The following is a 27,973-nucleotide window of genomic DNA, read 5'->3' as shown; positions in this document are numbered from 1 at the left end:
AATATATATATATTTAAACGTTTAAAATACATTAAATCGGTATTTTGTCAAAGTTTAGAATTATTTTTGTTGTTTTTTGGGGTCTTTGAAGTATCTTGTTATTGCAATAATGCTATATAAATTTGCAGTAATGCCAAATAAATTTGCAATAATGCCACACAAGTTGCCACTAAAAGAAAATATTTGATTGCAATTACATATTATTTCAATAATCAAAATGTACAAAATTATTAACTTTAGAATAAGAAATTAATTTTTAAAAAGTAAATAAAAACAAAAAACAAACAGCTATAAGCAGATATGAACAGGAGTGAAGAGTAAACACGCCTGTGTGTGTGTGTGTGTGTGTGTGTGTGTGTGTGTGTGCGTGCGCGCGTGCGTGCGAGTGCGAGTGCGTGTAATCATGCTCATTCCACATTGCTTTTTTCTCTCATACCATACCCTCATTTGTGTGTGAAATTTTTTAGATTCATGCAGAAATTATTGATTTTATTTCCCAATTTCTATAAAATTGCTCTCTATTGCAGTCACACCTCTCTCTATCTGTGTGTGTATTCGTGTCTGTGTCTGTGTAGGCGCACATGTGTGTGTGATAATATTCATTCCACATTGTATTAGTGATCTAGTACCAGGCCTTCATTTACGTGTGAGAATTTTCAGATTTATGCAGGAATTATTGATTTTATTTGCCAATTTCAATAAAAATGCTTTATATTGGAGTCACACCTGTGTGTGTGTTTTTGTGCGCGTGCACGTGTGTGTGTGTGCAAGTGATCATGTTCATTCCACATTGCATTTGTGCTCTAGTACCAGGACTTCATTGAGGAATGGACATTTTCAGATTTATTCTGGATTTATTAATTTGTTTTGACAAATGAAAAATAAAAAACAATTTTTTTTCGATTTTCCCATTCATTTCAATGTGGGGTCATATTGACCCCGAAGACAAGAAGTGTAAAAAAATGTTTTACATGCCTATAGAACAACCGAATCAAGCCCAGTTTTTTGTGTGTGTGTATAGATAGATAATGTAGGAAAAGTCACAAAATCTTATTCCAGTGAGAATAAGGGAACCATTTTTTTACTAAGGAAAAGTCGATTGGGGTCATATAGACCCCAGGAACAAATTGAGCTTTGCCAGGTAAACATTTAATTGGCTTCTGTTCTGGCATGATGCACTTTTTCTGACCGCGTATGCCCGAAGCGCGCATGCACTGTCAAACAGCGCCAATCTTTCTGTTAGGGATGGGGGGCCGAGACAAAGAGAGCTACATAGAAAAATATGCACCAAACAAGCCACTTTTAAATTTGGCTGTTTTCATGAATACAAAAGTTGGGTGGCCCTCCCCCTAGACCAGTGCTTCTCAATTATTTTCTGTTACGCCCCCCCTAAGAAGAAGCAAACATTTTGCGCTTCGGGAGTCTCCCGCATATTGATAGCGGCTCCCTGATGGCCGCAAATTAGTTAAAATCTCCCGAAATCTAGAGTGAGCGAGCAAGAGCGCGCATGCGAGACAGAACAGACTGTGATAGAGAGTGTGAAAGCGACCTTGCGTGTGTGTGTGCGTGTGTGCCTCATAAGACAAAGCGCATGTAAGACAGAGAGCATCCTGATTGGCCTGTTTCAGTGTGTCAACCAATCAATTGTCAGTGTGGGTGGGCTTCTGAACCAGTATGGGGAGTCCTTTCAGGCAAATTAAAACACATCTTCGCTTTCATTTATTGCCTTGACTGTCTCACCTCAGGCATCCTCTATAAACTTGAGATGATATTATGGACCAGAACTTCTGTATCAGATTATGCATATTTTGTGGTAAGATATTTTTTTTCTCTATCTTTTATTAGCCTGGTTATTTTGTACACACCATCGTTACCTCAATAGCTGCCTATTTCCACTCTTTTGTAAATCTTTTGCTCCCTTTTGTACGATTTGAAAGCAGTGAATGGCAATAAGATTTTATCATCATCTCACCATGTAAAATTGGTTTTACATTCTCTTTATAGTCTAAATTTGTTCAAATTTAAAGCTGTGAAATGAATCGCAATTATCATGTTTTACATGAATAGATGTGATCTTTGATCATTGAATGATCATTGTAGGAATTAAGTTTAAAGCTCGTTCAGTTTTAATTTTAATGTACAGGTGAAACTCGAAAAATGTGAATATCGTGCAAAAGTTATAATTTTGATGATTATGGCTTACAGCTTATGAAAACCCCAAATTTAAAATCTCAGAAAATTAGAATATTACATGAAATCAATGAAAAAGGATTTTAAATACAGAAATATTGGCCCTCTGATAATCATGCATATGTATATAGTTATATATTTAACTAAATATATACTTTTGAATTACTGAAATACATGAACTGTTGCATGATATTCTAATTTTTCGAGTTTCACTTGTAGATTTACATTCAAAGACATTGTTGATCACAAAAAATTAGACATTTAATTTTTGGACCTCATAAGTTCAAAATCATGACCATCTTTCTAAAGTAGCAGCATATGACCAGATATTAAATGGATGAGAATGAAAAACTGTCCTTTTAAGGCAAGAATAAATTGCAACAAGTATGTACTTCCTTTTCTAAATGCCCCTCTCAATCTAATTCTGTCTCATGAGCTTTCTGCCTTCACATATTTCACACTCAAACACGCATCTATGAGAAACCACTGCAAAAAATAACTTAGATGTAAGACGCATTTTCACATATATTCGTATTGAAAAACAATTACACTTAAGAGGAAACCAAACAAACTGGTTTTCACAATGTTGAATGGTCTTGAGTTCTTTTTCTTTCCCTTTTCTTTTCTTTTTTTAATGGTAACAATACATATTTTATGTTATTTGTTATTTTATGTTGTCAATTGCCTCGTTGGTGCTACCAAAAAACCAGCAGCTGCTGAACTGATGTTTGGCATCTGTTACTAGCATGTATTTTAGCATGACTGCAATTCTATATTGACCAATCAGCAAGCAGGAATGGAAATTTCACTTTTATACATTTTAATTGATTTAGCAACTAGAAACTTTAATTTGACAGTCTTTTTTTTATCAATTCTAAACACTTTAGCATCTCAGTCGGTGATGGCTTTTAACATTGACCCCGTTTCCTGGAAAACCTTCACTGCACCTTCACCTTCACACAGACAAAATGTTGCCTTTGGCTATAAGGTGATACAGAAAAACACATCAAGGTGAGAGCAACATAACCATTGATAATGAAAAAACAAAACCGCACTGCTAAGCACAGGAAGAAAGAAACTGTTTTACAAACATCAGTCAACCGCAGTTTTGTAGGCTTTAGGGGGGGTCAGTCTGAAAAAGATTCTATGGAAAAACCCAGATTTTAGCTTTTGTGCTCCATTGCACATAGCAAACAATTATACTGGTTATCAAATTATTTATTGAAAGTTTGTGTGTCTTCTGAATCTTCATTGTTGAATTGTTAATTTGAATTTACATTATTACACATTATAAGAGAGACAGATAATGTTTTGATGTGCTGTAGAAAGAAAAAGAACAAAGAAATAAAGCTTCACGCTGACACAATTATAGCCACGGTCTATGTCCAAAATAGCAAGAAACCACACTTGCACGTTTTCTGCTGTATTTATGCTTTGTGCTGGCCCGGAGGTGCAACATGCTTTACTGCACGTGTGTGTGTGTGAAGTATGTAGAGAAAGCAGGGGAGAAATCATGTGACTCACCTCACTGCACAAGTAATATATACGCCATACAATAATATTTAAATATTTATAACGAAGATATTTATAACGCATTACAGCGCCTACTGGTTCACATCATTCAGTGGGGTCACCCAATTCGACACAATGCCTGAAATGTATGTCATGTTGAAAACATTGAATCCCTAGTTAAAGTGTTCTTATGAACCTATAGGCTACTGTCCAGTAATGCCTCATGGTGGCTGCGGTAAACAACTATCATCTGTGTGAGTGTTCGTGACCAGTGAAGCCCAGATATTATGCCGTGAGCCTAATCTTGGTTAATGGCTGTGTGGAATCCTTGAGCGGGAGGAAACTCTATCACTCGCTCTCTTGTACACCTGTATAGGATTGTGAATGAGCACATTGTTTGTTATAATTACTAATCGGTCCAGAGGAGACAACAAACACGGAAAAGAACGACTGCTTTTGACGTGAGTATAAGATAAATACGCTACAATGGCAGCACATCAACCAACAGTGTTGGGGAGTAACAAGTTACATGTTACGTAATTTAATTACAAAATAAAAAAAAATGTAATCAGTTACAGTTACTGATAAAAAGTGTAATTAAATTAGTTACTTATGAAAATCTTAATGATTTCAAAGGGGGTTACACCTGAATATTTTCTGTAAAAATCTAGTATGTGTTGAATAATATTAATTTGTTGCTTTGCCTGTTTTTGATGTGCACGAAGCCTCCTGCTATTTGCATTTAGTGTTATACATATATATTATGGCGAGCCCAAGTTTCACTCGGTGTGTGCATCCCTGCCCTCGTTAAATCACGGGTGGGGACATGCATCGTTTGTGTACACATTGTTTGGGAGTGCAGCATGCGCGGGCAGCTCTCGAGGGGGCTGCTTGCGAGGATTGTGAAAGACTTCCAATCCGTGTGCTGCGCTCTCGACTGGCCATTTTTAATGAGGATGGTCAGGCTCGCGAGCCCCATGGTGCGGGACCCGCGTCTGCTGAGGCGGCGCGGCAACGCTCTTCATGGGGCTCGCAAATGGATCCGACAGGGGATCTCGAGACTGCTGAGGCACATTCTCGGGATTCCTCTGTCAGTTCTGATGTTCTCCCATAGATCTTCTGATGAGTGGAGGACCCGATGTTTGAGCTGTCTGCTTCCGAGGAAGTAGACGTGCTCAGCATCGAGGGTGGAGATTTTGGGTATGACTCGCCACCCCATGTCCCTGCATATGAGGAGCTGGTAGAGGTTGTCTCTCGTGCTGTGGCCCGTCTCAATATCAGTTGGCCACATGAGAGGCAGGAAGCGCTCGTGGAAAGCAAATTAGACGAGCGCTTCCTGCAGCACAGAGAGCAACCTCAAAACCGGGGCTTGCCTTTTTTCCCGATTTACACAACGTGTTGTGTAAATGGTGGAATAAGCCACATTCCTCACACCTGTCCAACCCCCCTGTCCTTAATTATAGTAATATTTTGGGGGCGCGAGAGAAAGATTATGGGACGATGCCGAAGGTGGAACAACCATTAGCCACCTATTTATCTCCTGAATTGGCATCGTCCTTAAAAGCCCCGGTGCTGTCCACTAAGCCATGTAGGGATACATCTTCCTTGGTGGGCAGGGCATATATGGCTGCAGGTCGGGCTGGTGCTTGTTTACACACGATGGCAGTGTTACAAACTTACCAGGCCGACCTTCTGAAGGATATGGATGAGGGCGAGGGACCAACTCCAGACGATGTAGCGGAGTCGAGGAAGGCTGCAGAGTTATCTCTCCGAGTCATCAAGGAGACGGCCCGTGCCATCGGCCGCTCCATGGCAGCCATGGTGGTCTCGGAGAGACATTTATGGTTAAATCTGTCGGGGATCAGGGATAAAGACAGGGCTTTTCTCCTTGATGCCCCGATTTCACCTTCTGGCCTGTTCGGTGACGCTGTAAATACAGTTGTCGACAGGTTTCAGGAGGTGAAAAAGCAATCTGCGGCCTTCAAGCAGTATCTCCCTCGCCGCTCCAAATCCAAGAAGCCTGCCCCCAGTGGGCAGCCGCAGCCAGCCACCAGCTCCTCCACCTACAGACGGACGCAGAAGGAGAGCGTTGTGTCTAGAGCCCCTCCTCAAGGAGCCTGGGGGCATAGACGACGCTCTCAGGCAAAGCCTCAGCAGCAGCAGGGCGACCTGAGGGCCGTCCTGCAGGCTAAAAAAGCTTCGTCCAAGAGGTCCTAGCCAGCCTAGGTCCTCTGCGGGCACCCCCACCTGTGGCGGAGCGATCGAGGTCGCCTCCTCCGCGGAGCCGCAGGAAATCGATGTTGACTTCCCGCCGCCAAGTGCGCTTCGGGACGCATCGGTTTCCAGCGAACGCGCGCTGCACTGTCCGCCCCACAGGCTTGCGGCCAGGCAGCAATCGCGTCCGCCCATCGAGAATCGTTTTCGGTCCAACCCTGCCGGAGATCCGCTGCAGTTCGGTTTACGCCCACCAAGGTTCAACGGGGTGGTCTGGACTGCAGTCGACCCAGTGCAGGTTCGGGTATTGGAACAGGAAGTAAACTTCCTGCTGGTAAAGGAGGCTATAGAACGTATTCCTCCACCGGACAGGGAGTCCGGGTTTTACAGCCGATACTTTATAGTTCCCAAAAAGGATGGGGGGTTGCGTCCAATAATAGATCTCAGACACTTGAATCGTTCTCTGAGGAGATTCAGGTTCAAGATGCTCACTATTCCCATCATCGTGAGTCAAATTCAATCCAAGGATTGGTTTGTCACGATAGATCTAAAGGACGCATACTTCCACATATCCATCCTTCCATCTCACAGGAAGTTCCTGAGGTTCGCTTTCAAGGGCGAAGCGTACCAATATCGGGTTCTTCTGTTCAGCCTAGCTCTCTCCCCACGCACATTTACCAAATGTATGGATGCAGCTCTAGCACCCCTGAGGCTCCAGGGCATCAGGGTACTCAATTACATCGACGACTGGCTGATTCTGGTCCAGTCACAAGAGCGGGCGGTTCGGCATCGAGATGTCGTCCTCACCCACATCCAAAGCCTGGGGTTGAGTCTCAACACGAAAAAGAGCGTGTTGACACCAGCCCAGAGAAGCACGTTTCTGGGAGTGGGACTCGGTCACGATGCGGGCATGATTGTCTCCTGCACAAATCGAGTCCATTATGGCTATAGTGTCCAGGATAAAGCTAGGCCAAGCCATTACTGTGAAACATTTTCAAAGAGTGCTGGGGCTCATGGCAGCAGCGTCCAACATTATTCCATTTGGCCTGCTGCACTTGAGGGCCCTCTAGTGGTGGTTGAAAACCAAGGGGTTCTCCCCGAGAGGGAACCCGTTCCGCATGATCAGGGTTACGCGCAGATGCCTTTTTTTTTCCCTATCTATGTGGAAAAAAGCTTGGTTTCCAACCCAAGGTCCAGTGTTGGGAGCGTCATGTCGCCGGAACACCGTTTCGACAGACGCCTCCCTGGGGGGGGGTTGGGGGGGCGGTCATGGACGGCCGCTTTACGACAGGCCTATGGCAGGACCATCATTCCTCCTGGCACATAAACTGCCTGGAGATGTTGGCGCTGTTCCGAGCTCTGAGGAGCTTCCTGGCGGACCTCAAAGGTCATCATGTCCTTGTGAGGTCAGACAATATGTCGGTAGTGGGCTATTTAAACCATCAGGGGGGCTGAGGTCTCGCCCTCTATGCAGACTGGCACATCAGATCCTCCTGTGGTCCCAGGGGAAACTGTTATCTCTAAGAGCAACATACATCCCAGGGAGTCAAAATCAGGGAGCAGACATCCTGTCGAGACAGGGGCTGAGGCCTGGGGAATGGAGACTCCACCCCGAGGTGGTGGAGTCAATATCTCAGAGATTCGGCCCAATGGAAGTGGACCTATCCGCGCCTCGAGAGACGACCCACTGTCCACTGTGGTTTTCCCTCACTCATACAGCCCTGCTGGGGTTTGATGCCATGGTGCAGACGTGGCCGAGGCTGCGTCTGTATGCATTTTCCCCGATCGCTCTGCTCCCGGGAGTTCAAGAGAGGGTCCGTCGCGACGGGATCAGTCTACTGTTGGTAGGCCCGTTGTGGCCGGCCCGAGTATGGTTCTCAGACATTGTATCGCTCCTAGTTGGCCGGCCGTGGAGATTCCCCTCAGGAGGGACCTGCTGACACAGGCAGAGGGCTCAATATTTCACCCTCGGCCAGAGCTATGGAAGCTGTGGGTCTGGCCCCTGAGGGGACACAGTACCTAGAGGCCGGCCTATCAGCTGGAGTAGTGGAGACCATTCTCCGCTCTAGAGCTCCCTCCAAGAGGAAATTTTACGGCTTAAAGTGGAATGTCTTTACCAATTGGTGTAGAGAGCGTAAGGTGGATCCAGTTAACTGCCCATTGGCTTCAGTTTTGGAATTCCTCCAAGATCGCTTTTCAGCTGGTCTTACCCCAACCACACTCAAGGTATACGTGGCTGCCATTGCGGCTTTCCACGCTCCTCTGGGTGATGGGCCTCTGGGGAGACAGCAGTTGGTCGTACGTTTCCTTCGTTGGGCTTGGAGGATGAGACCTGCGGCTCGTACCAGGGTTCCCACATGGGACCTGGCAGTGGTTCTCGAAGGGCTGGCCGAGGCCCCCTTCGAACCACTGGAGTCGTCTGAGGCCAAGAACCTTTCCCTGAGGGTGGTTTTTCTGTTGGCCATTACTTCTCTGAGGAGGGTAGGAGATCTCCAGGCGCTCTCTATATCTAACAGGTGCCTGGAGTCCAGGCGACATTAAAGCCATCCTAGTGTGTTTTGGGCCGCCCAAGAAGAGTCTTCCCGCCTCCAAACAGACCATCAGCAACTGGATTTTCCATGCTATTTCTTTGGCCTACCAGGTTCGCAATTTGCCTTCAACTTTTGCCGTGACGGCTCATTCAACCAGAAGCATAGCGTCCTCTAGAGCCCTCCTCTTGGGGGCCCCAATCCAAGAGGTCTGCGATGCAGCATGATGGGCCACCCCCCACACCTTTATTAGGTTTTACAGTCTGGACATCCCGTTTACCCCTGGCACTCGTGCTCTCGTCCTAAGTGTGCCTGTGAGCAGCTTCACACTAGGACAGGCAGGGCGCGTTGTGGCATAGTGGGTACTCGTTCCCCCAAAGTGTCATTCGACGCAGTCCGAGTTCCCTCAAAAGGGAACGTCCTCGGGTTATGACTGTAACCCTTGTTCCCTGAGAAAGGGAACGAGGACTGCGTCCCTTCGCCACGCCTTTCCCTGACTGGGAACGCTTGCTTCAACACAGAAGCTGACATCTCATGTGTGCCGGCGTCCTTTATAGCTTCCGCTTGTATGCCGTCACACATTACGTCATGACGCAACACCAATCAGAGATTGGCTTAGTTTCATTCATACTTAAGAGGCACTACACTGAGGGGTGTTCCCCCAAAGTGTCATTCGACACAGTCCTCATTCCCTTTCTCAGGGAACAAGGGTTACAGTCGTAACCCGAGGGTGTTCTATGTCGTTGACGTATCTGGACCAGCTGTGGTTGGACTACCCAAGTGAGCTCCTCAGCCTTGTGACAGTAAATGTTGATTCGATGGCTGAAAGAGAAAATAATGGACATGAGGGAAACAAACAAAAGAGACTATCCGACAACACAATTTTTTAAAATAAAATTGGCAGTTTCAATGGCACAGTAAAGCTCACCCTAAAGGAAGGTGGCAATCTATTCGTCGACCCACCATTCAAATGCAGTATCACATCAAGAAAAAACTTCAAAATGAGTTGAACAAACTTGTCGATCAAGGAGTCCTGCAAAAAGTGGAAAAGCACACAGATTGGTGGTTTAGTCTTGCCTTCAGCACAAATAAATTACTATTGGATATAAAAGCACATTAAGACCAATAGTAATGTTGCAAAAAAAAGTTATCCGATTAAATCATAAAGTTGGGTTTTTAGACCACACAAACTCATTTTTAAAATCAAAGATCATGAAGTTTTATGACATTGTTGAGTTCTAATCAGTACAGATGCTATACAAAGCAAGGCACAAATTGTTACCAAGCCAAATACAAAAGAAGGTTCCAAGAACGTACTGGTGGTTATGAATTACGTGACGATTTAAACTTCAGGACGCAGAAACATAGTACAACTTTGAAAAGTTTTAGCCCTACAGTTAATGGGGTACAATTGTGGATTAATTTGGAGATGGAGATGAAACGAAGTCCAAACATCAATCTTTTCAAATATAAATATAAACAAAAGATTTTTGAAAAGTATAGAGAAGAAGAAATGATTTGTCATTAGGGGTATTCTACCATGATCAGATACCTTGTTGTCTCTTGTTGTTGTTTTGTTGCTTTTGCACTATTTTCCATTGTACTATTGTGAAATGAGAACTTTTGGTATTTTTTATGTATTCTATTTTAGGGGTGGGGGCTTATAAGCTCTTTGCTTCAGCCCACTCCTTTTGAGCAGAATGGTTACTGCTCAAATAAATAAATAAATAAATAAGAAAGAAGGATCACTTCGAATCTGCCTAGACCCACATCCTAAATGCAACTTAACCCAAAATTTGCAAATGCAAAAGTGTTCAGCAAGCTAGATACATTTGGATTCAGTTTGTCCCAAAACCATTTTCATGTGTATGTGGAGCTGATGAGGGATCACGACAGGAATCTGATAATCCTAATGGAAAAAGCTGTGTAAACAGGTCTGGTGCAACCCCACTTTTGAAAAATCCCCAGAAATGGCATACCCAAACTAAAACAGATAGAGTTCATGAACCCTTTGTATTAAAAGCACAAGTATGATCTCATTTGAAAGCTGACACTTGGCAGTTTATTGTAAATTTAGAATTAATTATTGTCATAATGAAAAAAAAATGTTATAAATAGCTTCAAAGTTTTGTAAAGTTATTAGAAATTTATTTTTATGAAATATCTTCCTAAAAATAATATTGAAGTAGGCATTGTATCAATCTAGAAATACACTGCTGCTAAAGCCACATGTCTGACCATGTTATATTTAAAATCTGAAGTGTCACGGTTCATGAATTCACTGTCTCTCTCTCATCTCGTGTGCGGTTGTTTGTGTGTGTGTGTGTGTCTGTGGGCGTGGTCACTGATCACTGCTGATCAGCAGCGCCAGCTGGTTTCAATCCGTTTGTCTCTTTATAGTTCAGTAACTGGTGTCTCATGTTGTCAGATCGTTGTGGTTTCCCCGTTGTGTTCCTGTGTTTCGTGTTCATGTTGGATCGTGTTCGTGTTGGATCGTGTTCGTGTTGAATCGTGGATTCCCTGTGTACTTTGTCTCATCTGGATTCTTCACCTGCACTGGATTACCAAGCACTGCACTGGGTCTTCACGGGATATCACCAGCACCAATCGGTCACCGAGGTCCCTGTGTCACCTTCCATCTAGCGCTGATCGCTTGACCTGCACCTGTGGAGATCTACTACCTGTGTTTAGTGTCTGACCTACGTGTCTTCGTACACTTTAATAAAGAGTCTTTTGCATTTACATCCGTCTCTCGGACCCGTTTCAGAACGATCTGACCCTCATTATGGATGTAGCAGAGACCACGACTTGGGACGAATTCGCCCCTTGAAGCATCTCGAGGATGGATTCCCAAGAGGAGAGCATCGCCAATTCAGATCGGGTGATTCAAGCGCTCGTGACACAAGTCTCTGAGCTCACCCAACAATTTCAACAACTCAGACTTCCCACTGCGCCACCCACACCGCCTGTTCAACCCATTCCACCGGAGCCGCACCAGAAACGTGAACCTCGTCTTCCCACACCTGAGGGCTATGCAGGTGAACCAGAGTACTGTAGAGCCTTTTTGACTCGGTGTTCGATGCATTTCTCATTACAGCCACTGACGTTCAGCCGGGAACAGACCAAGGTGGCCTTCATTCTCACCCTGTTGTCTGGGAGGGCGGCTCTTTGGGGGACGGCGGGTGTGGGAAAACCAAGACCCATGCTGCACCTCGTTCCTGGCACTCTCCGAGGAGATGAGACGAGTGTTCGTTCGGGCGGTAGCGGGTAGGGAGGCGGCCAGACTACTCGCTGATCTCCACCAAGGTAACGGCTCGGTGTCGGAATTTTCCATTCAGTTCCGCACCCTGGCTGCAGAGTGCCGTTGGAACGAGGAGGCGCTGTGGGATCGATTCCTGCATGGGTTGGCTGATCGTGTCCAGAGGGAGATATATATGCTGGACCTTCCCACTAACCTTAATGGACTGATTATACTGGCATTAAGAGTAGACGCACGCAACATGACATCATGACTTTGCGTAAACATACACGCCACTTTCAAGTCAAGTGGCGTGTTATCTATACGCATTTTGAGTTATCCGCGTGTATGTCCACACCGAAATCTTTTGCGTGTATGTCTACGCCATTAAATGTCCGAGTGATTCCGCGTGTATGTGTACGGCGTTAAATGTCCGAGCGAAACGAAGCAAAATCTATATCTACATCTGTGGAGCGATATTTCTTTTCCTAGGATGGTAGGAGAACACTCATAAATGGTATTTACCCCAGTGACGGGTTGGGGTAGGTCATATATTTATATATACATAATACATTAATATAACGTTAAGTCAAAGGCGTTGATAAACACGCTGAAAAGCGGTTATGCGTGTTGATAGCACGGCAAAAATGGAAATACGAATTGGCGTGTCATACATACGCAATTTCATGAGATCAGTCTGACTGGATCGCATGGGCCGCTTTCAGCAGAGGAACCCGCTTCACGGCATGGAGACCCTGCGCGTCGACAATCTGGACACGGTCAGCCCCGCTTCCGATTCTGAACCCATGCAGGTGGGCAGAGCTCGGCTTTCCCGGGAGGAGAGAGAACGGCGGAGATCCCAGGGACTTTGTTTGTACTGTGGGAAAGCGGGCCACTTCATCTTCACTTGCCCGGTAAAAGATCAAGCCCGGTAGTAACAATGAGGCTACTATCGGGTGGGATCTCCGCTGGGAAGACCTCATCATCACCATCATCATGTACTCTCCTTCCGGTAAGACTAAGGTGGGCGAATCACACGCACGACACTGAGGCTTTGGTGGATTTGGGAGCAGAAGGTAATTTTTTGGACTCTGGACTGGCTCAACTTCTTCATCTTCCCATCTCCAGGCTCACACACACGATTTCCGTTAATGCTCTCAATGGACAACAACTTGCACATATTTCTCACACTACTGAACCCATCACACTCATAACATCTGGGAACCACACTGAGACAATAACATTTCTCCTCATGGACTCTCCACTGGCACCCTAGTTGCTGGGTCACCCCTGCTTACTGCAAAACAATCCCAGAGTCGATTGGGGTCACAATTCTGTTTCCATGTGGAGTAATGCGTGTCATGAGTCATGTCTTGTGTCAGCGTGTTCGTCTGTTCCTGTGTCTGTGTTTCAGGAGGAGGCGGTGAATTTGTCTAACGTGCCTGAGGAGTACCAGGATCTGAAGGAAGTGTTCAGTAAGTCTCGGGCTGCTTCTCTTCCTCCTCATCGTCCCTATGACTGTGCCATAGATTTAGTGTCAGGTCAGTCTCCGCCTAAAGGCAAGTTATATTCACTTTCTGTTCCAGAGAGGGAGGCTATGGAGAAATATATTTCTGATTCTCTAGCTTCCAAATTCATTAGACTGTCCCTATCTCCAGCGGGGGCGGGGTTCTTTTTTGTGGGAAAGAAGGATGAATCTCTGCGACCGTGTATTGATTACCGTGGGTTGAACAACATCACGGTAAAGAATACTTATCCTTTGCCGTTGATGTCTTCAGCCTTCGAGCGGTTACAGGGAGCATCCATTTTCACAAAATTGGATTTACGTAACGCTTATCATTTGGTTCGCATAAGGAAGGGCAATGAATGGAAGACGCGTTCAATACCCCTAGGGGGCACTTTGAATATTTGGTCGTGCCTTTCGGGCTGTCCAACTCCCCAGCGGTCTTCCAGGCACTCGTCGATGACGTGCTGAGAGATATGGTAGACCAATTCATTTATGTCTACCTGGATGACATTTTGATTTTTTCATCTTCTCTCCAGGAACACGTTCAGCACGTCAGACGAGTGCTTCAGAGGTTGCTAGAGAATGGGCTTTTTGTCAAGGCGGAGAAATGCGTTTTTCATGCACAGTCTGTTCCTTTCCTAGGGTACATCGTCTCATCTGAGGGAATGCGTATTGATCCTGACAAGGTTAAGGCTGTGATAGATTGTCCTAGTCCAGATTCCCGTAAGGCCCTACAGAGGTTTCTGGGGTTTGCCAATTTTTATCTGCATTTTATTCGCAACTTCAGCCAGCTAGCCTCACCTCTGACTGCCTTGACCTCCCCCAGAACGACGTTCAGGTGGTCTGATGCAGCTGAGGCTGCATTTACCAAACTCAAGAGCCGCTTCAGTTCGGCTCCCATCCTCGTTGCCCCTGATTCATCACGTCAGTACGTGGTGGAGGTCGACGCGTCAGAGGTGGGGGTAGAAGCAGTTCTCTCCCAACGCTCTCCTTCAGATTACAAGATGCATCCTTGCGCGTTTCTTTCTCATCGTTTATCACCTGCTGAACGTAATTATGACATTGGCAACAGAGAGTTGTTGGCAGTCAAGTTGGCACTGGAGGAATGGCGTCACTGGTTAGAAGGGTCAGGGGTACCTTTTATCGTTTGGACCGATCATAAGAACCTAGAATATATCAGAACCGCTAAAAGACTCAACTCTAGGCAGGCTCGGTGGGCACTTTTTTTCTGACGTTTTGACTTTTCTCTCTCGTACCGCCCGGGTTCTAAAAACATCAAACCCGATTCTTTATCTCGTATTTTTGACCAATTGTTACCAAAGCGGTAACTGTCGTAGATCACGTCTTTCGCTTACATGGCCTCCCGACGGACATGGTCTCTGACAGGGTTCCCCAATTTGTGTCCAAATTTTGGCAAGAGTTTTGTAAATTACTGGGGGCGACTGTCAGTCTTTCTTCGGGTTTTCACCCCCAAAGCAATGGTCAGACCGAGAGAGCCAACCAGGATTTGGAGAGAGTATTGCGATGTCTGGTTTCCAGGAATCCTTCCTCCTGGAGTCAGCAACTCTCTATGGTGGAGTACGCCCACAATTCGTTGCCAGTGTCAGCCACGGGTCTCACTCCGTTTGAATGTAGTCTAGGTTACCAGCCACCAGTTTTTGCAAGTACGGAATCCGAGGTCGCGGTCCCCTCCGCTCACGCCTTCGTCCAGAGGTGTCTCCACACTTGGAAAAGAGCCCGTGAGACACTTCTCCAAGTGGGGGCGCGCACCAAGGCTAAAGCCGATCGCCACCGGTCGAAGCCTCCCGAATGCGTCGTGGGTCAAAAAGTGTGGCTTTCTACTAAGAACATTCCTCTCCGGTCCGTATCTAATAAACTTGCTCCCAAATTTATCGGCCCGTTCCCTGTCACCAAAATCATTAGTCTGGTGGCAGTCTGCCTCTAACTTCCTCCTGCGTACAGGAGAATTCATTCCGCCTTCCATGTGTCAAAGATCAAACCTGTGTTTCATTCACAAATTAATCCGCCGATCCCGGTTCCCCCCCCCCCGCCGCGTCTCGTAGATGGGGAACCAACGTATTCTGTTAATCGTATTCTGGACTCGAGAAGGAGGGGACGCGGATTTCAGTACCTGGTGGACTGGGAGGGTTACGGTCCGGAGGAGAGAAGTTGGGTTCCTGCTAGAGATATTCTGGATCACTCCCTTATCGATGATTACAATCGACAGGTAAGGCCATCGGGGAACGCCAGAAGCCTAGGGGAGAGGGTACTGTCACGGTTCATGAATTCACTGTCTCTCTCTCGTCTCATGTCCGGTTTTTTGTGTGTGTGTCTGTGGACGTGGTCACTGATCACTGCTGATCAGCACCGCCAGCTGTTTTCAATCCGTTTGTCTCTTTCTCATGTTGTCAGATCGTTGTGGTTTCCCCGGTGTGTTCCTGTGTTTCGTGTTCGTGTTGGATCGTGTTCGTGTTGGATCGTGTTCGTGTTGGATCGTGTTCGTGTTGGATTGTGGATTCCCTGTGTAGATCGTCTCATCTGGATTCTTCACCTGCACTGGATTACCAAGCACTGCACTGGGTCTTCACTGGATATCACTAGCACCAGTCGCTCACGAGGTCCCTGTGTCACCTTCCATCTAGCGCTGATCGCTTGACCTGCACCTGTGGAGATCTACTAGTTCTAAGAGATCTGGCGTTTCGTCCAGACGGATCCGGCGTTTTGGGAGACTGAACCCACTATTTTTTTAAACCGTGTCCCAGAGTGGATAAATGTGAAAACGACACCCTTGCGTTTTCGTGTGTACCGCCAATCCATATATTTTGTGAAACGATGATGTCATCACTCCACGTGTCGACTAGTCAGACACGCTAAGTCAGTAGCCTAACAGCAACAACTGCGACTATGCTTGTGTTCGTGCTTCAGAAGCTACTGAGCCTCTTTTATTTCTTTATTTAGCTATTATTTAGGCCTACTTTAATGTATTTTTATTATTTCTTTATTTTACTTCTTTATTAATTTATATTTATTTCTTATGCTATGATATGCTTGTAGTCTATTTTGTCTGATTAAGACATTTCGTATTTTGTAGGGATGGGTATTTCAAGCAAAAATAATATTCGACGATCGCTGGGAATTATTTGATTATTATTCCAAAAACGTACCCCTGCCCCACATGCTCACTGGTGACACCGTACACGGCGTTCGTTCCAACATTAAATTTCTCTATATGCTACTGTAGGCCTACGTGTTGTAGCCATTAAAGAAAAGTTAGTTTCATATTTATGTTTAAATAATATGTTATTTTTTCCATTTCATCTATGTTGATTATATGAAAAGTGAGCATGAGTAGCCTCATAAGATACGCAATATCGAGAGACATCATTTTGACCACTTCATTAAGTTTTGTTTTGAATAAAGCCTTTCTTTAAAGTGAGTTTCGTTTTGTATCAATTGTATCTTAATTTTAATCAATGTTTCATCAACCAATTGCCTGGATTTAATAAATAAGAAGCATATAGCAGACAATATAATCAGGACATGGAGGCGCCGACGCGATATAACTTGCATTGCTCGTGAACTGGAGCTTGTCTCATAAATTAACAGAAACTCAGAAATATATCTATAGAAAGCTTGAAATGTCTACTTTTAAACGAAACAATTAAAAACGAAAAGAAACAGACAACTCTCTTAAATCCGTATGAAGTGTGCATTTCTCTACTGCGAAGGTGGCCAGTCAGCATCGTCACAGAAAACACTAGTTTATTAATAAACAATTAAAATGTCTCCTTGCTAAATTTGACATTCATAATGATTCGGCTATTCACCAGTTCTTTGTGGCAAGCTTTATGCATCTGCTAACTAATTGAATATCGTGACTCATCCCTATTTTGTACCAGGCCATTTATGATTGTTTATATTGTTCAATAAAGTTCTTGGTAAAAAAGAAAAGCTACTGTGCCTAATCAGACAGTAAAGGGCCTACTATTGTTGTATACAGCGTGCAAGGTTTATGCGCAAATCTTCTTCTCTGTTTTTAGTGTATCTGTGTCAGAATTACAGCACCTCATACTGGTCTGGCATGTATACTACATCGGTTCGAGTCGGTTTCAGTGGTTTCGTGTGTATTTCTTGAGATGCCGCCGTGTTTATGGATTTTTTTTTAGAACGAGGAAAAAAAAAACATCGGATAGGGAAAGCTCAGTCGAGTGTTTTAAATAACCTCCTGTAATCTGATTTGGCTTCAGATAAAAAAAAATCAGACAGAAAATATATTATTTTATAGTATTCTGCACGATGATAAAGTCTATATCGATTAGCATTACATTATAAATATAATCTATTATTCTGAAAATACCTGACATGGCTCGAAGAACACAGGTAAATCAAATATCATTGCAATCATGTTTATTGTCGTCTTCAAAACGTCTTTATCTGCATGTTATAACGATCTCTAGAAGCTTTGTTTGTGTCACGAACTTCCTGGGATGTCACATGATTATGGCACTTCTTCATGTGTTCCATATGGAATGCATATGCACACGGCTGTGTGTATGGATTGAAAACACAGTAACGTTACATCTGAGTATCCAGCGCTCGTAATGATTACATCGGCCCATTTGGGTATAAATTTAATAAATATTATTCCTGTCTATATAAATCTGATGTAAACCTATGGTAATCTATCAATATTTCTCCAAATCTGCACATTTTTGAGCTAAAGGCCCTGAGGGACGTTGTTTTGTCAAGCGCTGTCATGACGACAGCACAGGAGTTTTTTTCTGAATGAGAGCGGCTGATGCTTATAATTCATATTAAATCGACTCATCGACTCATTACAAAAAATAAATGTAAATGTAATGTAAATGTCATTTTTTATTACGTAACTCCTGCACAAATTAAAACATAACTGTCACTAAGTTTCTGAGAATAAATTAGTTGTTAAATACTGAAACTTGAGTCTTATATCTTTTTAATGATGTATAGTTTGTCAAGGTAATAACATTTTCTAATAGTAACTTTGAACTATTTAAACAAAGAACGATTCAGTGCGTCCGCGAACTGGTAACGCTAAGTGACAAGCGTATCATCGAGCAGCAGAGCATATCCTTTAGCAACCTATACACAGACAAAGGCATTAGGCCAGACCCAGCCAAAGTCCACAATATGCAAAAAAATGCTAACACCACAAAGCAAAGGTGACCTTCATCGTTTCATGGGCATGCTAAACTACCGCTAACCCTACATACCGAAGTTTGCGGATAAAGCCCACAATCTGAGAGGATTAGGCCTACTGAAAAGTGACTCACAATGGATATGGGACATGATTATTAGAAATGCTTCGATGACCTAAAGACAACAGTGTCAGTTGATGCTTGCTTAACGAAATACAATCCAGCAACCACCCTCACAGTGGAGGTAGATTCTCAGAACTGAGACTGCAAAAGACCCCAATCTCAGTGCATTAATAGAAATCGTCCATCAGAGATGGCCAGACAGAATTCAAGCCCTGCCAAAAGACCTACGCAGCTAATGGCCTTTCCGAGATGAACTTACCATAGAAGCTGGAGTTGTATTTAAGGGCAGACAAGTGCTAATCCATGCTAATCCATGACCAACGAAATGACATTCTGACTCAAATCCATGCAGCCCACCAAGCAGTGGTGTAGTCTACGTGATACGCAGGTATACGCCGTATACCCACTAGAAAATGTCAAGGATTTCCGTATGCCCACTAGGAAATGTCAAAGATCTCCGTATACCCACTTTAAAAAGCGTGAGGATTCGTAACAACATCGTTTTGTGAAAGAACTTTCATTCATAAATTCACCCCGCCGTGACGTCTGTGTTTGCGCAGCGACACGGATCGAATCGCGGAATCCAGCAACAAATGTAATTTAGCCTACTGTAAAGCGGAACGTCACGCAATTTGGCCATTTTTTAATTAATAAATCAAAAGTAATGATACAATGAATCATATCTCGATATGTACTAAGTGTCTATGAATATTAAAGCTCAAAAAGACTGCTATTGAAATAAACTCTGAATGTTCTGCGTGTTTCTGTGAATGGCGCCCAATGTGTGCTCTACTACACACTGACGCGCGCGTGACACTCGTGGTGTTTTCAGCGTCTATGAGGAGGACATGCACACATATGAACTTCATTGCAGAGCTTTTATGAGAGTCACTTCACAAGAATTTTACCATTTCATTTGATAAAACTATCGTCATTCATTCGTATCATATACATACTCACAAACTTTAAAGTCTTCATGACAACCTGTCAAAATCAAAGTTTTGTATAACTTGAAGAAAATATAACAGAAATATATTACTATTGCACAGTAGAGTATAATTCAAGTAGGCCTCATAATAATAATAATAATAATAATAGTTTATTAAAACACACAGAAGCTCAAATGTATTTAATTTACAACCCACCAAAATCAAAGTTTGTAGAGATAAATAAAGTAACTCGAGGGAATTATGAAAGAAATTGCATAGTAAGATGTACTTTTTTAAATAATAATAATCAAATCTATTAAATATAACTTTAAAGGAATATCACACAAGTTTTTTAAAAGTAAACTTTTATTTGTGCTTATAATGTTTAAGTCTTTTAATTGTCAGCTGATAAAACCTGTGCTTCAGGGACCATATTTATATAACATCTAAGGCTAAATGTAGCTCTTTATTGGCTGAGTTAGATGGCGATTAACACTAAACAGTAGAAAATGGGTGGTGGTGGTGGTGGTGGTGGTGGTGGTGGCGGCGGCGGCGGGCGGGCGGGGGTGGAAGGGGGATTATGGGGGGGGTTTGTTATCACAGTATACTCACTACAAAAAACTAGACTACACCACTGCCACCAAGGTATCGAAAAAACATGCAGGTTGGCTTGATAAAATATATATTGGACAAAAATAAACACAGACATTGACCTGTAATGCTGCCTGAATCTCAATCATACACTGTCTGTTCGTTGGCTAGAGGAGAACTGGCCCCCCGAGTATGGGTTCTCCCAAGGTTTTTTTTCTTCTCCATTCTGTCACCTGATGGAGTTTTGGTTCCTTGCCACTGTCACCTTTGACTTTTAGCTTGCTTAGTTTGGGACATTTAATATTCAACAGTATTATTGACCTGCCTGCACCGACACCATTATATGAGAACTGCTGGAAAATGACATCACTGTTTTCTCCAGAGCAGATATATATATATACTAAAATAAATTAATTACTTTTTACAACAAAAAGAACCATCACTGAACTTACTTAAGCTGGACTATGACGCCATTTTCTTTTACAGTAGATCTGCTGTACAGCAGAAACAAACTCTGCTGCATTACTTTCCTATTTTTACTGTAAAGCTGCTTTGAAACAAGCATTGGATTGTAAAAAGCGCTGTATAAATAAAGGTGACTTGACTTGACAGACATTGAAAAAATGTGCAGATCTTGCAGTACCTATGTAGAACATCAAGATGCACAACCAAGAAGAACCTCTCATTCCACACAGAACACCCACAAAACCATGGCAGTTCCTAGCATCTGATCTATAAAATGCCCATACCAGTATGCGGCCATTCAGTTGCACAAAAAATGCAAAATTACATGTCTTTATTTGGTCGACCAGATGAAATAATGCCAGATAACGGACCACAGCAGGAAATACATTAATGCTTGAGTCATGGTCCCACAACGTCTAAACACCCGCTGGCTCCGCCTGTTACAGTTGCCATGCCTCAAACTCTCGCTATAGGTTGAGCTGGAAACAGATTGATAGATTTGAGTGGACCACTGTCAATGTTTTGATGGCGCCTGGGAGGTTAAATTTTTACACTTTTGGGGGAGATAAACCCATGAATGGCATACTAATAGTAGTCAATGAACAATAAACTGGATTAAGAGAATGTATTTTAACATAAAAAATCATAAAACTTTCATAATTCACCTTCAACAAAGCTCAGACAATGCACATAACAGAAGGCATTCATTTGAATTTCTAAGCTAAACTTCCTACATTTGAGCTGTCCAGTGTTGTTTCTCTTTTCATTTTTTAGCAAATTACATCTCTAACTTCTACCGTCACTGTAATGTACAGTAGGTCATGCTGGAGACATTTGGCAACTGCTGAATTAAAAAAAAATAATTGAGCCACTGCTGACTGTTCTGGTCCAGTTAAAATATTATTTGAACTTAAAAACTAATTTAATTATATCAATTTTTTTCACCTAATGCTTTGCCAATAGTTTTAATTTCCCCTTTCCATAATATAAAAATATTTTGTGACACTGACACTTTTTCATCTTTATTTTTTTTTGTAGTACATCAGAGGTTTTGCATCATACTCAAACTGCACACCCAACCAGGAACACCACAGATTTCTTCTTTTTTAACATGTTCTCTTATTCTCCTGTCTTCTTCCATAGTCTACTTGTGAGTGATCCTCTAATACAACACAATCAAACTCAAAGAGGACAAATATATCGTTGTGCTGTCGCTGAAGGAAACTGCATTCTACAGCCCATTACCGGTACTCTGTTTGTAAATGATACTTTCAAGTTTTTAATATAATACAATAGTTGATAATATATCTAAAACAAAATTCACTTTTTATTCAAGTCACCAATGAGGCTGTCAACATGTCCCTTGGACTTTCAATGTCTCTAGATCCTCAGTCTTCAATAACAGTGGTAAGTATCATATTTGAATTAATTCCTGATTTTGAGAGAATATTCAATCCTAATGAAAAAAAAATCATGTTATGATATCCTAAAAATACCATCAGTTTTACTGCAAAAAACATGCTAGATTTGGTGTATGTAATTTGAATCACTGTTAGAGTTGAACATTGACAATTTGCAGTCAATTAACAAATAATTAAGAATTTTTGAAACTCCAAATTTTACACTAATTAACATATTAGAGTATGTCATGTTGAATATAAAATCTTAATTTCTCTCAGGTTTGTGGTCCAACCATACCTAAGAACTGTGATGTAGGCCTAACCACTTACAATGGCATGTGCTTTAAAATCAGTCCAGATGATGTTGTGAGCAGATCTGTGCCAAAGACTCTGAGAGGTACATTTATGGCATTTTACCAAATCCAAATCTTCTTCATACTATATGTACTGTATTACATGATTTCATTTATTCAGATTAAATGAAAATATGATGCAATTATTAATTTCTCCAACTTCAGAATGCCCAACGTCACAAATTGATATTGCTTTTTTAATGGATGGATCTGGAAGTGTAAAATCTCGGGATTTTATTAAGATGAAGGCTTTTGTTAAAGAAATGATCAAAAGTTTTGTAGACCGTGATACTCAGGTATGATAATCCATGCATTTATTATGATTTAGCTTGTCCATGATTTTTACCCCCATTTTTCAGCACATCAGGCACTAAATCTATCTGTCTGTCTGTCTGTCTGTCTGTCTATCTATCTATCTTACAGTTTGCCATTGCACAGTTTTCTTCAGAATGTGTCATTCATCACAAGTTTCAACAAGACAAAAACACCATGGAATGGGAAAATAAAGTGAATGGGATATCTCAACAGAGAGGATTGACAAACACCGCAACAGCTATAAGACAACTTGTGTGAGACATGACTGTTGATATTTCATTGGATTTCTTTTATCTATGCTAAAAGTAATATTGCTTCTGACAGAAAGGCTTGGAGTGAAGTTAAGTTTAACAGGATATTTAGTGAGATGTGAGGAGCACATCCTAATTTAAAAAATACAACCACAAAACCCACCCACCACAAAAAAAAAAAAAAAATGGATAATACAAATAAAAAACTGATAGATGTCTGAGCAATCATGCAAAAAGCACATGATATTAAATGCAGGGATAAATGGATACACTCAGTACTACTACGAATAGTTTGTTTTTTATGAGTTTTAATAAGGTTTTACTGCACTTCATAATTTGAACAAGGTTCCATAGACAAGCAATGTAAACTTATAAGAAACATGTCCTATACAGTTGCATAACTGTGTTGTTGATTGAATATTTTGTATTGTTTTGGGTTTTTTTTCAATAGGAACAAGCTATTCGTAAGTAATGGAGGTGCAAGACCATCAGCCAGTAAAATTTTGGTTGTTATCACGGATGGTGAATCAACTGATTCACTGTATTTGAATAAAGCTGTTCAACAAGCACAAGCTAAAAATATAACACGATATGCTATTGGGGTAAGATTTGGGGGAATATCCACTTTATTAAAGTTATTAAAATCATTGCATTTAAAAAGTGTTACAATTATCATTTCATTTTTCTTAGGTTGGCAATGCTTTTGCTATTGACAAAGCAATAAGGGAACTGGCAATAATTGCATCTTTACCCACCAATAATCATGTGTTCAAAGTAACCAATTTTGATGCGCTGGAAAATATTCGTGAAAAACTCAAAGAGAACATTATTGCCATTGAAGGTATGTTTGCAGAGGGAATGAAAAATGAATGACAGAGAATGTTTACATTTTACATTTATCAGCTGCCATGTTAGTACAGTTCCTTTGTACAATTTATTGATTTAAAATAATACATTTATAGTTAACTGTTGTTGCTGCTTTTATTTGCTAGGAACACAGACCTCTGGAGATTCATCTCGAATGGAGTTTGCACAGGACGGGTTTAGTGCAGCATTTACAGCAAATGTAATTCTATGTATTTCACTTATTTGACACCAATTTGTTATTGATTTATTATTAGTTAGATATCCATGACATTTTCTGTTTTGACTCATGTTTAACTTTCATCCACCTCAATGAAAAATACAAGATTTTGCATGCTTGTAAACTTATGTGGAAATATTATTTCTTAAATATTTCTGTTTTGAAGAATGACTTTTTCTTATAATGTAATCTGCATTCAGACAGAAATGATAATGACCGCTGTCGGAGCTTTCCAGTGGAAGGGTGGATATCAGCTGCACAAATCAAATGATGATTCAGACGTCTTTCAAGCTGGAAATGAGCATGACAGTTATTTAGGTGAGATCTCTTCTTCGATTGTGTAAATCAATAGAAATTTGTCAAAACATCAGAATGTTTTTTTCTATTTTAAAGTCTATTTTCTTCACAGGTTATTCCTTGGCAATAGCAACAATGTCCAGAGCAAAGTATGCAGTCATGGGAGCACCAAGACACAAGCATAAGGGACAAGTAACTGTTTCAAGAATTGATCGAAGGGACTTAAAGCAACTGGATCCTCCTAAGGTTGTAACACTCAAATTTATGTAAAATATTAGCACATCACAAATTAATGTAAGCGAGTGAAAGTACATAAACTCAGAATAGCTGTATAACTGTATTGCTTCTTTCTCAGCCTCAGATTGGCTCATATTTTGGAGCAGAGGTGTGTGTGGTGGATCTGAACCGTGACTCCAATACAGACCTACTTTTGGTATCGGCACCGACGTACATAGAGTCTGATCGGGAGGGCTTAGTGTTTGTTTACATCTTCACACGTCGGGTCAGTGTTTTTTTTGAAGATTCAATTCAAATTAAAATAAAAAAAAGAGTTCATCAAATAATAATGAATAAATGTACATTTTGTGTCTGTTTAACCCTGTTTCTCCTCTCTCTGTTATATCTCCATAGGCAAACTTCATTTTTTCGGATACACTGGTGGGCATGGCAGGTCAGAGGGGTCGGTTTGGCTCTTCTCTGGCCAGTCCAGCAGATCTGAATGGTGATGGTTTCATGGATGTGCTGGTTGGAGCTCCTTTAGAGGAGGATGGACAGGGCAGCATCTACATCTTCAATGGGATAGATGGAGGGATCATTTCCAAATACTCACAGGTGAAAAAGACGTGGGTTGGTGGCAGTTTAAAGGGATAGTTCACAAAAAAAAATTATTCTGTCATCATTTATTCAGTCTCGTGGTTCACCTTTCTTGCATTACTTTCCCTTGACTCTCTTCATTGACTCTAATATATTTGTTATGTTTTATTCCCTCTTGAATGAAACAGAGGATTGCTGGATCATCTGTGCGACCAGGTTTGCGGTTCTTTGGGATTTCATTGAGTCAGTCTTCTCTAGACCAGACTCAAGACAGCCTCCCTGACATTGCTGTTGGGTCCAAGGGAGCAGTTCTGCTTCTCAGGTCTGTTTTCTTCTATAAATAACTAAAATATAAATACACAGTTTCAGCCATAATCATTCATATGTGTTATATGTCGCTCGTTCAGGTCCAGACCCATCATGCTCTTGGAAACCAAAGTAACTTACAACCCAACCAAAATACCAATCCGTGACCAAACAGACTGCACTAGTCCTCTGAAAATTAACTTGACTGTATGCTTTAACATGAGAGGATACAGACATAGCATACCAGGTTTATTCATAATATAATTACATAGTTTTTGTGTTCTTACATCACATATTCTGCTCAAGATTTGTAGTATTCTGGTATTGTTGCATTGCTAATATTTGGGGCATTTATGATCAAACATGTTTTTTTAGGTTTGGCTTCAAATATTAGTTACACCATAATGCTGGATGCCAAGCGACAGAAATATCGTGCATACTTCTCAGACAAACAACCGCTCCTCAGTAATGTGATGAACGTTGAGTTGCAGGAAGTATGCAAACGTCATCCTTTTTTTATCGAGGTAAGCATCAAATGTCATTTTTGTTTTGCATTTATGAGTACATTTTCAGTGAATCTGATGAATCTAGGCTAAAATTTGGGACTTAAAGGGTAATTCCTTTTTCTCAGGCATTCAAACTTCATTAATTATCTTTATTTTATACATCTTTGATATAATGTTACTTTTATGTGCTTGCATTATAAAAAGTGTAGAAATTCCAAATAAAAACATTTGTACAAAACAAACTATTAATTATAACTTGATTATTTACACAGCGGCGAGAAAATTATCAGGATGTCAAACAGTATGTAACCTGATAGGATATAAAGAGCCAATGATCTATGTTGTCTACTTAACTGTGATAAAACTACAAATGTTGAGTTTAATATTATATTCAACATTTTAAGAAATATGATGGGGACATTGCAAGAATGCATAACAAGAGTGACCCAAGTATAATCGAAGAGTGTTTTGTTATTAACATCTCTTATTGTTTCTCGTTTCCATAAGGCGTGTTCAGAAGATGCTCTGAATCCGTTGTCTAATCAGATAACATTCACATTTGAGGGTCTTCCATCAGGAAGTATGGAAAATTTGAGACCAGTACTGATGCCAGAGATAAAGACCACCACAGACCACAATGTAAGAGTTCATCTGTGTTAAGACCAGAAATTAGCAGAACTTCATCACAAATTAATAATTCCTTCACTTTATTTTACAGCTGGATTTTGAGATAAACTGTGGAACTGATAATGTATGTATAGATGACCTCCAGATGGATTTCAATTTCTCTGGGTGAGCAAACCATTTGCTCTGTTACTGAACTGAAGTGTTGCTAGAAATTAATAAATCCGAACCATCTTGATGCTTATGAAAGTATTTATATATCTCTCTTTGGTTTCTGTGATCCAGATCTACAGATATAGAGGTTGGAATAATGCAGGAGCTCAATGTGACAGTGTTTGTAGAGAACAGAGGAGAAAACTCATACAACACTCTTTTTACCCTCAAATACCCCTTTGGACTTTCCTATAGGAGATTCACATCTAAACAGGTAAACATAGTTTACAGGTAAACCTAGTTAATGATAACAATGCTATTCCTAAAGCAAATAGCTACAAAACACTGAAGATGCAATACATTTTCAAAGAAAACTTAAATCTACAGAGCCACATTAAAAATATGGAGTGTTAGAGTTTATTTAACAAATATTTCCAAACCCTGTAACAAATGGAATGTTAGATAGATGCATGTTTTATATACAGGTGCTGGCCATATAATTAGAATATCATCAAAAAGTTGTTTTATTTCAGTAATTCATTCATTACACACAGACTGATATATTTCAAGTGTTCATTCCTTTTAATTTCGATGATTATAACTGATAATTAATGAAAACCCCAAAATCAGTAGCTCAGAAAATTTGAATATTGTGAAAAGGTTCAATGTTGAAGACACCTGGTGCCACACTCTAATCAGCTAATTAACTCAAAACACCTGCAAAGCCCTTTAAATGGTCTCTAGTGTAGTTCTGTAGGCTACACAATCATGGGGAAGACTGCTGACTTGACAGCTGTCCAAAAGACGACCATTGACATCTTGCACAAGGAGGGCAAGACACAAAAGATCATTGCTAAAGAGGCTGGCTGTTCACAGAGCTCTGTGTCCAAGCACGAGGTGAAGGGAAGGAAAAGATGTGGTAGAAGCAATAGGCATAGCCGCACCATGGAGAAGATTGTGAAACACGATTGTTTCATCTGCTGGTGTTGGTCCACTGTGTTTTCTGAGGTCCAAGGTCAATGCAGCCATCTACCAGGAAGTTTTAGAGCACTTCATGATTCCTGCTGCTGACCAACTTTATGGAGATGCAGATTTCATTTTCCAACAGGACTTGGCACTCGCTCACAGTGCCAAAGCTACCAATACCTGGTTTAAGGACCATGGTATCCCTGTTCTTAATTGGCCAGCAAACTCGCCTGACCTTAACCCTAAAGAAAATCTATGGGGTATTGTAAAGAGGAAGATGCGATACGCCACACCCAACAATGCAGAAGAGTTGAAGGCCACTATCAGAGCAACCTGGGCTCTCATAACACCTGAGCAGTGCCACAGACTGATCGACTCCATGCCACGCCGCATTGCTTCAGTAATTCAGGCACAAGGAGCCCCAACTAAGTATT

The 27,973-nt window shown here is 41.7% G+C and overlaps 1 protein-coding gene across 1 annotated transcript in view; it reads left to right on the top strand.

Annotated features, from left to right (window-relative positions):
* The first annotated feature begins 1,721 nt into the window (after positions 1–1,721).
* LOC143714794 (integrin alpha-X-like) overlaps positions 1,722–27,973 on the top strand; it is a 32,940-nt gene continuing 6,688 nt past the window's right edge. The window contains exons 1-20 of the mRNA XM_077206232.1: positions 1,722–1,813; positions 3,078–3,201; positions 21,615–21,718; positions 21,808–21,878; positions 22,151–22,268; positions 22,390–22,520; positions 22,648–22,793; positions 23,242–23,392; positions 23,481–23,631; positions 23,783–23,856; positions 24,075–24,192; positions 24,284–24,417; positions 24,527–24,673; positions 24,802–25,002; positions 25,173–25,306; positions 25,392–25,537; positions 25,666–25,814; positions 26,304–26,435; positions 26,515–26,588; positions 26,706–26,847. Of these exons, the coding sequence (XP_077062347.1) occupies positions 1,774–1,813; positions 3,078–3,201; positions 21,615–21,718; positions 21,808–21,878; positions 22,151–22,268; positions 22,390–22,520; positions 22,648–22,793; positions 23,242–23,392; positions 23,481–23,631; positions 23,783–23,856; positions 24,075–24,192; positions 24,284–24,417; positions 24,527–24,673; positions 24,802–25,002; positions 25,173–25,306; positions 25,392–25,537; positions 25,666–25,814; positions 26,304–26,435; positions 26,515–26,588; positions 26,706–26,847 (2,487 nt within the window). The 5' untranslated portion in view covers positions 1,722–1,773. The remainder of the gene's footprint in view (positions 1,814–3,077; positions 3,202–21,614; positions 21,719–21,807; positions 21,879–22,150; positions 22,269–22,389; positions 22,521–22,647; positions 22,794–23,241; positions 23,393–23,480; positions 23,632–23,782; positions 23,857–24,074; positions 24,193–24,283; positions 24,418–24,526; positions 24,674–24,801; positions 25,003–25,172; positions 25,307–25,391; positions 25,538–25,665; positions 25,815–26,303; positions 26,436–26,514; positions 26,589–26,705; positions 26,848–27,973) is intronic.

This window comes from Siphateles boraxobius, unplaced genomic scaffold, assembly GCF_051911475.1.
Source record: "Siphateles boraxobius isolate OS27281-9 unplaced genomic scaffold, OSU_SipBor_1 55, whole genome shotgun sequence".
Lineage (NCBI taxonomy): Eukaryota > Metazoa > Chordata > Actinopteri > Cypriniformes > Leuciscidae > Siphateles > Siphateles boraxobius.
Note: the sequence above shows the minus strand (reverse complement) of the source record. Positions and strands in the feature narration are given on the sequence as shown.